This window comes from Nanorana parkeri, unplaced genomic scaffold, assembly GCF_000935625.1.
Source record: "Nanorana parkeri isolate BGI_ZX_2015 unplaced genomic scaffold, ASM93562v1 scaffold349, whole genome shotgun sequence".
Classification (NCBI taxonomy): Eukaryota; Metazoa; Chordata; class Amphibia; order Anura; family Dicroglossidae; genus Nanorana; species Nanorana parkeri.
Window position 1 is genome coordinate 1118756 of NW_017306617.1, and position 10769 is coordinate 1129524.

Here is a 10769-nt window from a genome sequence, read left to right on the forward strand (position 1 = left end):
CTTCTAGGATCCTGCACGGTTGCCTATCCTGCCTGCACGCTACCTGTTGCTGATACCTGGTATCCTGATCCGGCACCCGTGCACCCCCTGCCTGACACACACTGTCTCAAACCCAGTGCTCATCAGACAGGGTTGCAAGGGAGGTCCTCCTCATCATCTCGGGCCCACACCGCGGACCTAACACCAGTGCAGCAGGGAGCTGTGGGTTTGTGAAACCTATTGTGCAGGTTAGCACGTTACTGAGGTTGTCTGGAGGTAACAGACAGTGGCCCTGAGGATTGATGACGGAGCAGCAAGAGAAAACTGTTATAGGTCTGGGACACTGAGTGTGAGGGAAAACTCAAGGATTGGTAAGCCCATATCTGTTATATGCTGCAGCAAGCTATTTTATGTTGGACTTCTTGATTGTCTGCCTTTTGAAAGAAAAATAAAGACTTTTTGTTAATGGGAAAACACTGTGCAAGTGCTCTCTGAGCTCCCCAACATTACAACACATTGCATCATATTGTATGGATTAATTTGATTTGTTTGGACTTTATTTAACTGTGAATGCTATGTGGTTTGAGTTCAGCCTATAATAATTGTTGTATATTTCACTGTTTATATTTGATTGTTTCTTCAGCTCGGCATATTATGGCATGTATAAAATAGGGGAATGGGCAACTTTATGGCAGATGAGGTTTAATGTTGATAAATGCAAAGTTATGCACTTTGGGACAAAAAACACGCAAATGGGTTATACAATAATGGGTATGCCGCTAGGGAAGTCTGAAATGGAGAAAGATTTGGGGGTCACTGTAGACCATAAACTCAATAATAGATTACAATGCCAGGTTGCGGTAAGCAAAGCTAGTAGAGTCCTGTCCTGCATCAAGAAGGGAATGTTTTGCAGGGATAAGTCTATAATTTTGCCACTTTACACATCACTGGTTCGGCCTCACCTGGAGTATGCGGTGCAGTTTTGGGCACCGGTACACAGAGGGGATGTCCTTGAACTGGAGAAAGTCCAGCGAAGGGCGACCAAACTCATCAAAGGGATGGAGGACCAGAGCTATGAGACACGGTTACTAAATTTAAATATGTTCACGCTGGAACTAAGGAGATTAAGGGGGGACATGATTTTCATGTACAAAATGTTCCATAGTCATAGCAACATTAGCAACAAACTCTTTACGATTAATTCCGTAACAAAGACTAGAGGCCACCACCTGAAACTGGTAGAAAAAAAATTCAAACACAAGGGGCGGAGGGGGTTCTTCTCAGTTCGCGCGGTTAGGGTCTGGAACTCGTTGCCACAAGCAGTGATTTCAGCTAATAGTGTGGAATCGTTCAAGAAGCTTTTGGACGATTTCCTGAGAAACGGTAATATACAGGGGTACAAGTACTCCTAAAAACGAGATGACTCGGGGATCTTTACACACACACACACACAATAGGTTGGACTTGATGGACATGTGTCTTTATTCAACCTCAAATACTATGTAACTATGTATGTATATTTTTCTTTAACTGATTTTGGAATGTTATGGGTAATTACCATTAATGGGTCTAATGATCCAGGTGAGTGCAGTGCATGATTTAATTATTGTCTAGAAATATCAGGTGAAACCTGGCTGTAAAAGCTGATCAAATCTAATGCAAGTCAGTCAGATGCAAGGCTTTGCTGAAGAAAGGTTTACTACTGCAGGTAGGGAGCCCAATATTCAGTCTGAATCAAGTCTGATTTGCAGCTTGCTACAGTACCTATGACCTAAACCCTATTGCTCAATATAATTATTTTTGTAACTTGAGTAGCAAGCCAATATAGCTAGTACGTCCCAGATTACTGTAATATGATACTAACAATATTTGGTTAGAGAACAAACACACATGGGCTTTCATGGCAGCAGTTTTTTAATTTAAAATCACAGCATGAAAAGTCCTCACTGAATGGATGATTAGGTGTGGAGGTCAATGGCAAATGTTTTGAATGCTGCAAAACAGATATAAAAAATCTTGGGTGACCTACAAACACATGGGACGTAATACCAGGAGTACACTGCTGCAGCCTTTGAGGAGCTTAGATGATCTGGCTGTAGTAAAAGTATATTATGGCTTCTGTGTATCAGACTCAAAGCACACATGCACAATGCAAACCATTTATCTTAAATTAATATCAAATGGCAATTTTAAAATAATAGTGAGCAGATTAATTCTCTTGATAACACTGTGGCTCTGTTGTGCTTCTAGAGCTAACATGACTAGGATAGCTGTAAAGGTAGCTAAGGCTTTTTCTGATTGTAAACAAACATAAAGGCACATGCATAAGGGTCCCCTGGGTGTAGTCCCATTGCTGCAGAACAAACAGTGATGAGCTGGTGTTGTACATGTTGTTAAGTCCTATGGGTATTGTTCATTACCCGATAGTCTGCAAACAAAATTCAATAATCAAGTCGCGTTGCATCCTTTTGACTTACCAATTATCATTCTGGGTTAATGCATGAAGTTGCTGTGCAGAGACGGGCAACTTGCTGTCAGTGTGATGCAAATTGTCATACACAGATGGGTGTGCTCACCAAACATTTTGATCATCTTTTTGAGCAGAGCCAGCTTAGATGAACTTGATATTAGCCAAGTTAAAATGGACATGGATATTTGCACGGGAAAACCTTAGCGTGAGTAATTTTCATTGATTTATTAAACCATAGGCGGTTCACTTAATAAGTGAATGTTTATTTAGCAAAGTACATTTTTGTTTAGCTTAGTAAAATGAAGTGAAGCTGTACTGACAGGAATAATCCAATCATTTCTGTGAGGTTTTTTTATACTTTACAAAGTGAATATGCTCTACTCTTTTTTTTTTTAATCTATCCAATTGAATACAAAGTAGAGAAAGGAAATAAAATAGTTCGCAAATGAGCAGTACCGTTGTTAGCAGTTGCTACATATTGAAATAGCAAAATGTACAATTTGTATAGAGGTGTGGGAGACAATTCTCACCTATTGCCGTTGTTAGAACAAAAACTTGTTCCATCTTCTTCCCATCATTGTAAAACGCTAAATGCCAAGCACCTTGATCCATGTATTCAATGAAGCCTGTCTCTTGTAAGGAAGCGAGGACTAGACTCCGAGGTGCGTGCTGTGGGTTTTCTGCATTTTTTGGTTCTTGCTTTATCAAGTGCTTTCCATCCATCAACTTTACAAAATCAAACTGTGTGAAGATCAAGGGCAGTTTATGACTGATTAAGCCGATTGTAGCACACATTTTTACTTTGAAAAGCTTTGAAAATGTTAGACCACAGCAAAAAGGAAAGTTTGTATTATATCATAACACAATGGCTATTAACAATTTTCTGCCTTAATGCAGATTTATTAAGTGAATCCGAATGGACCAAAAGATCAAAGGGTAATATCCTATCAAGCAGAACATATTATAATGATTAAGAAAGACATTGTGGTCACTTCATAAGAAGGGATAAATTCCACTATAATCTGACATCAAGATTAGGTATAGGAGTTAATTACCATACTATAATATGATAAAAGATATAATTGAGTGCTAACCAACCAATTGCACACCAAATGATGTTGTGCAGTCGTACATGGTTATTATTTTCACCTTACACTGACTGCACCATTAATCTATTTTAAATACTGCTATGAAGAATCTGTGCATAGTTAATGTTGATCTAGTTGCTAAAATACAATTTTGACAAGTTGAATTCATATGTTAGTTATATATGTTTAAACAGTATAAGGCTGGGCACACACCTTACAACCATAGCAAGACTTTTGTCTTGCTATGGTTGTAAGGTAATTAAAAAAACGTACAATCTGCCTATCTTGGACAGGCAGATCGTACTTGCGATGATCGCAAGCCCGCCCCGCTGAGATCGTACTTCCGATGACCGCAATGCCGAATGGGCAGTGTGCGCTTGCGCACACTGGCCCGTTCGGCTTTTATCTAACGAACATGCTACAGACCCGCCGAAAATCGTACGATTCTCGGCGGGTTTTCGAACATGTTCGTAAGATAAGTCGTGTGACCTTACTGTAGTAGAGGTCACACGGCTTCCCCACACCTTACGAAAATCGTACGATTGCGGGATTTCCCACGATTATCGTACGATTATCGCAAGGTGTGTGGGCACCTTAAGACTAAGCTAGCTAACCCTGAATGCAAGAAAAGATGAATTTTCTTAACATTTAAAGCATATCTCTAGCCAAAACTTTTTTTGAGTAGGGAATAGATAGAACTCCTGTCAAGTTGTTTTGTTTTTTTGTTGTTGTTACTATCTGTGTCTCATATGGGATAGTTCTCCTTGCTTCATGTCCAAGAGAGACTACAGGAAGAGAGGTGAAATTCACTCTTAAACAGCTGTAACTGGATTAGGTGTCCACTTTGTAAGATTCACCCTTACCTCCTGTTCTGGGGACATGTGTAAAACTGTAGATTTCCCATCAATTTCTGTCTTCATGACAGTGGTCGCCAAGACAAATAGAGGGAATTGATCTTCCCAGCAGGAGTAGAGTTAAGATTTACATTATCCGTATCATCAATAGCTCCTAAAGTGGTAACATTACCAGACAAAAGTAAGTACTATACATACTTGTGTGTGTGTTGGTGGGATGTTTCTTTTTCCATATATACCAAGAAGGGAATCTTTTGAAAATGAGACATTAAATTTTAAATACATAGGATGGTGAATTGTAATCTGGAATCGCCAGAACAAAGCAGGTGGGATTATCTTCACAATCTGTTTTCCTATTTCCACTTCGCCAGAGTCTATCGCTCTTCCTTTTTGATAAACTGCACACATAAACAGAAAAACAGTTTCCATTAACCAGTATACATAGTAATACAAATTAAAGAAAATAATTATATTAAATGCCTATAGGAAAATAACTGTTTTAGAATTAGTTTATCAGTATATTTATAAACCAAAAATAAATATTTAACATAATAACACAACAGTGTTAACGCACTTCCTTCCCAGCTCATTTACTATGGTTTATCAAGTCCTAAAAAAAAAGGTTTAGGTTGGATAATTTTGGCTGATTGAACATTATTCTGTGCAAGTGTCATATTTTCAGTCACCGGTACTTTACGAAAAACATAATCAGTTTAACCAAATGGACAAACCAGCAACAACTTCAACAAACCAATCGGCTTTAATAAAACTGTAACAGCATTTTGCTGTATTTGCCTTACAGCAACATGATTACTATGACCTAACCATTTCTCCCTAGGAGTAAAAATCAGCTTGCTGGCAAATGACACTAGTCTACCTTTGAGCAAACATCCATTTTATTCCAACAACCCTAATGAGGCTAGGCTGCCAACAGATGCTCGGGATTATAACAAATACTCTAAGATACAGATCCCATTCTGCATACTCCCAGAGCTTCCAGAACCAACTCTCCTCATGTTCATAATGCCCAAGTGTGCATAACTTCACATGTGTAAAGATATATGCAGAAAATGAATCTTGTAAAAGTTGGATCATAAACAAATATCCTTCCATTTGACCAGTTTCAGTTTGTCTGAGCTCACATGGATGACTTACAGTTTTCTATTAATTAAATGTCCTGTACATCATACATTAAATGGGAACTATAACGGTATTGGATCGCGTTTAACAATTTTAAATGGCTACGTTGTTACACTGATATTTATTTTAAATTTTATATATAGCATCTGCAAGCAAGCATTTAATACATGGTGCCTCAATAGCTCTTGTTACCAATATCATTTTCGGGTTTTCAAAATAGATAGCACAGTAGTAGATGTACCATTTGTGAATAATTCACAACAGAATCTCCATAGGCTACATCTGAGGAGAGTAAGCAAGAAAATAGAGTGAGTCACTCCTTTGACTTATTAGGTGATGTGTATAATTTTTCAAGTCTGCAAACAATAAGGTATTTTCAGCAAAGCAATGAATGTTAGCCTGCTTAACAAGTGACAAAAGAACATAGCCCAGTGCTCAGAACAATTTGTATCTGTAGTGATTTTATTGTGGATTCTGAAAAATATAAAAGGTTATGTAAAGCAATAGCTGTAAGCTCAAGAGTGTTTTTAATCCGATCCGTATTAAATATTAAGGAATAGCAATGTCTTGCTGAGCTGTGCAGTGAATGAGCAAGCAGGCGTCAATAATCCATAGTGTCATTAATGTCAAGTACTAAATATACAGATTATACATTAATATTTTATATAGTGATTAGGTTTAACTATTTGCTTTATATATCAGCTTAATTTATCTATCGTTTAAATGCTGCAGAGAATTTAAGCCATTAAAAGTAATATAATGAAAAAAAAATTCAATAACATATTCTAATGTAGCTTGAGAAATGACTTACTCCAAAAAATTTTGTGCTTTAATATATTATACCACCATTTTATTGTAATGGGCTGTTAGTTGTTTTTTTCTCCCTTTGCAATTCTGCAGTAACAAAAGCTCCTAAAATTGTTTCTGTGCAAGAATGTCACTATTTTATTGCTGTTTTCAAGGGTATTCTCATATGAACTTATAAAATGCTTAATAAAAAATCCACTTATTTTAACATTGATTTCTGTGGCTAGAGTCTTTCTGCTAGCATAAAGCTCACTAATCCAAACTTATTAAATTTTTATAAAGGCAATCTAGCAGCCACTTTGTTGGCACCGGAGCTTCACAGATGAATCGAAACCAGCAGAAATTCAGGTTGACTATGGTGTCTATCTATCGATGTTTTCACCCTCTTTACACAACTTTTACCCAAGATTCAAACATTATTATTTTACTGTATCTTTTTGCATACCCCTCTATAATACAGTTATTCTGCCATCTATCAAAGCAAAAAACTGCCTAAATCACAGACCTGGACATCATACTTCAAAATGCGACATTCACACCGGACTTAGCTTTACAGATTAATCAAAACCAGCAGAAACTCAGGTTGACTATGGTGTCTATCAATGTTTTCACCCTTTATTTACACAACTTTCACCCAAGATTCACACATTTATCTACTGTATATTTTTGCATAACCCCTCCATAATACAGTAATTCTGCCATTTATCAAAACAAAAAACTGCCTAAATCACAGACCTGGACATCATACTTCAAAATGTGACATTCACACCGGACTTAGCATTGTAATTTAAATAAATCAGTGGTGTAGCTTGGAGTACCTGAGTCCCGGTACAAGATATAAACTAGGACCCTGTGTTTCCACTTTAATTTCTACCCTATTACCTCTGGTACCAAAACCCCTCCATATTCACTCAACCCCCTGCCTACTGCAATAGCTTGTATAGTATGTTCCCTCTTGTACGGGAAAAGTAATCAAGAAGAAAACTTACTAAGCTTATGATGATGTGGAGGGTACATTTGGATAAGCCTATGTGAACCCTTTAGGTGCCCCTGGAGCAGGGGCCTGATTGTAACCACAGCTACAGTTCCTATAACACTGTAATGTATTTGCTGCCAAAACCAGATGATGTTTACATCAGCTACTACACTACTATTTTAAACAGCTCCACAACATATAAATGGTCTAATAATGATTTCAAGCAAAAGGAAATTGATTCTGAACCTATGCAATATTAACTTCAGTGAACTGAACATTTGGATGAATTAATGTATTACATTATTGGAAAAAATCAAACAGGAGAGCAAATATATTGTACTGGGTACACTACACCTAAAACTTATATAATAGTGTAGAACAGACCCTGGTCAAATATATTTACTTAAATAATTTACTGTGTGTGCGCAATGGGAAAAATACAGTGAAGCTGAATATCTAATCACCTACAAGAAAAACTGGATGTTTATGTTCCTGTCTCTTAACTCCACTTCCCCTCCTTAACACTTCAGCCAATAAAGTATAAACTAATACTCTTTGAATTCCATGAATATGTAGTACTATTATGTGTACTGTGCCAGTATATACATGTTGTGGGAAGATAGGGAGCAGCATAAATGTGGATTAATAGAGTTGCAAAGTGAATCATTGCTTGGGAACAGGTCTCATATAGATGTTATTGGTCCTGTGACAAAGCTTGGATTAGTGTGCTGTTTTATACTTTTTAGTTTATGGTTCTGTACGACTGGGACTACAAGCTGTTAAACAGACATTAACTTCATATTTATTATGTGTTCTTATACTGTGAGCATTGCATGAAATATAAAAATGAACTTACTTCTACAGTTTAATGTGGTATCAGACAGATTGAGGCAGAACTTACATTAGTTAGCACCAACAAAACAGATTCACAGACATTTTAGATGCCGTTATAAAGCAGCTTATTTTGTTTTTGGATATAACTAGCTGCACTACTAGCTGCATATGGTAGACAAGGAACGTTACTTGCAGACATACTACACTTTCCCTAGGAACAATCTGGTGTTGGCTTTGCAGTAATTTCCCATAGATTTGAACAGGGCCATACACTTAACCTCCCTACTGTAGGAGTATGCGGAAGGATGGGAAGGTACTTTACAGGCATGTTGCATAGGATGTTTACACCATGGGAGGCCACCACCATCACAAAGATGCCAACAACCACCTGTGTGTGGTGGGTATTTTAAGTTAGATTAGCTGGTAGGAAGGGTGGGTTGGGTGAAGATGTGTCCATTTGTATATTCAGTCAATCAAACCCCCCCCTCCCCTAAAAACCGGATTCTGCTTTGTATGTGATTGGATGATTGAAATAAACACATCTTTACATGTTGAGCTAAGAGAAACAGATAAAACATAATTATTATTTTTTTCCCAGGAAAAAGGAGAAAATGTTGATTTTAAACATTTTCCAAATAGACCCCAATAAGTAATCATACAATCCTATCAGTCAAATGGGAGGCTGCACAAAGGTTCTCCTGATCTTGTAGAGTATGAGTAGCTAGACTGGATTGTTAACTTTATCTGTGGGTATGTGTTTTCTGTAATATAAAATCTATAAAGACCTGGATAAATAATATTGGAGGGTCTCTTTGATTATGTGTGGATCTATAGTGCCACACTGAGCAATTTATTTTCAGTGTGCTTTAAAAACACCGTGGCATTTTTATATCAAATAAAACAAAGATTGTAATATTTTCCTTTTGATCTCACTTGCATTTCACTGATTTTAATGCAACTATCCAGCATCAACCAGACCAAAACACTCATTTTATTATGTTAATAAAAATTCTCTATTTGAAAAGATTGCAGGAGAAAGTTATTTCTTCCAACTTTTTAATGGTGTAATGCAACACTCTGCTGAAATCAATATTCCCAGGCAAGAGGCATCATTAAAATATATCTTGATGACCCTTTCTGCTTGGTGTTCGTTACACTAAACTCATAATTTACTGTGAATTCACATGATAGGATCTTGTTGGGTCTTCTGATAAGTTCCCCATGGTTTTTTTTTCTGGAAACTTGATATGCTCTAGTCTACGTTTCCATTAAAAACTTCATTAAGAAACCAATTACAATATTGACTAGAGTAATGCATATGGGTGTTTAGCAACATATTTTAATATAGGATTGCTAGTTTGTCTCAGTATGTAATTATTCTGTAAAAAATAAATTCCCCTTATTCAACAAAATTGCTGATTCAGTAGAGGTGATGTATAGTATTTTCAGTGATTTTCTAGATATACATGTATAAGAGTAGCTTGATGTAAATTATGTTATGCATGCTGAAAGTGTTTTTTTAAACATATCTGTATGTATTTTGCTGCAAATAAATGGTTTTGCTGTACTGTTCCTTCTCTCAATCTGTTGGCAGACTCACTGAAAATGATGCACTCTATGTCTGGATAATATCTTAAGGGTTCATTCACACTAAAGTGATCATGCATCGTGAATGGACTGTTAATGCACTACAAAGGGTAAACAAATATGCATGCCCTCTTCTTTCAAATGTAGTGCACAACAACTCATGGTATGTGCATTGTGGTACACTGCAAAGCAGCATATATTGCACTTGCACATTGAATGGATTGGCCACGATTAGAGAGAGACTGAAAATGTAAGCAGCTTAGGAAGCACAAGTGTGCTCTTCGGTCCAAGCATCCTTGATCGCACCCCAGTGGCTTACCCCTATAAGGCACCCCAGAAGACTGGAACACATTCCTCCCTCAGCTGGGCTTTCACACAAGCTACACACTTTTTTGTGTTGGTACATGTCCCAGTGGCAATTCCCAGCTTCCCATGTGTTTTAAAAAAAAAACGTAGTTTGCCTATTGGCTCTAAAAATGTCCAGAATTTACTAACAGGAACACCCCTTCCCCATGGACTTGGACTTTACCACTAAGTTTGGGTTTGCTAATTTTCGAACAAGAGTTGCTGAACTCCTGGCAACTTGTAAGAAGAGATGGGTGAATCTGCCTGGGTTCCAAGTTCTCTGTTTTTAAAGTTCTTGCTTCTGAAGCTGCATGAGGGCCATGTAAGTACTTTCCATAGCTCTTTGAAAGGCTCTAATGTTCATAGACAAAAAAAAGATAAAAAGGTGGCACCACTGAAGTTTAAAGAAATAGCACTGTCGCACTGTAAATGTGGAGCCCAACTCAGATTGTGCATCAAATCTATTGTAAGCTTCTTACTGCTTTATCCTAATGGCCAATGCAAACCACCTGATTATAACTGCAGGTGGTGATGGAGACAAAATACTAAAAACACAGTTCTAAGAAGAGCATCACACTGTGGGGTCTCCAGCAAAGTAATTTACACTGGAAAATATTTTAAGTAAACTTTACTTTTGCTCAATTTTGTGTTTCGTGTGTGTGTGTGTGTATAATATATATATATATATA

The 10769-nt window shown here is 37.3% G+C and overlaps 1 protein-coding gene across 1 annotated transcript in view; it reads right to left on the minus strand.

Annotated features, from left to right (window-relative positions):
- TENM1 (teneurin transmembrane protein 1) overlaps positions 1-10769 on the minus strand; it is a 431171-nt gene that overhangs the window by 265255 nt on the left and 155147 nt on the right. Inside the window, exons 6-7 of the mRNA XM_018558628.1 lie at positions 4590-4789; positions 2980-3190 (exon numbers count right to left, since the gene is read on the minus strand). Of these exons, the coding sequence (XP_018414130.1) occupies positions 2980-3190; positions 4590-4789 (411 nt within the window). The remainder of the gene's footprint in view (positions 1-2979; positions 3191-4589; positions 4790-10769) is intronic.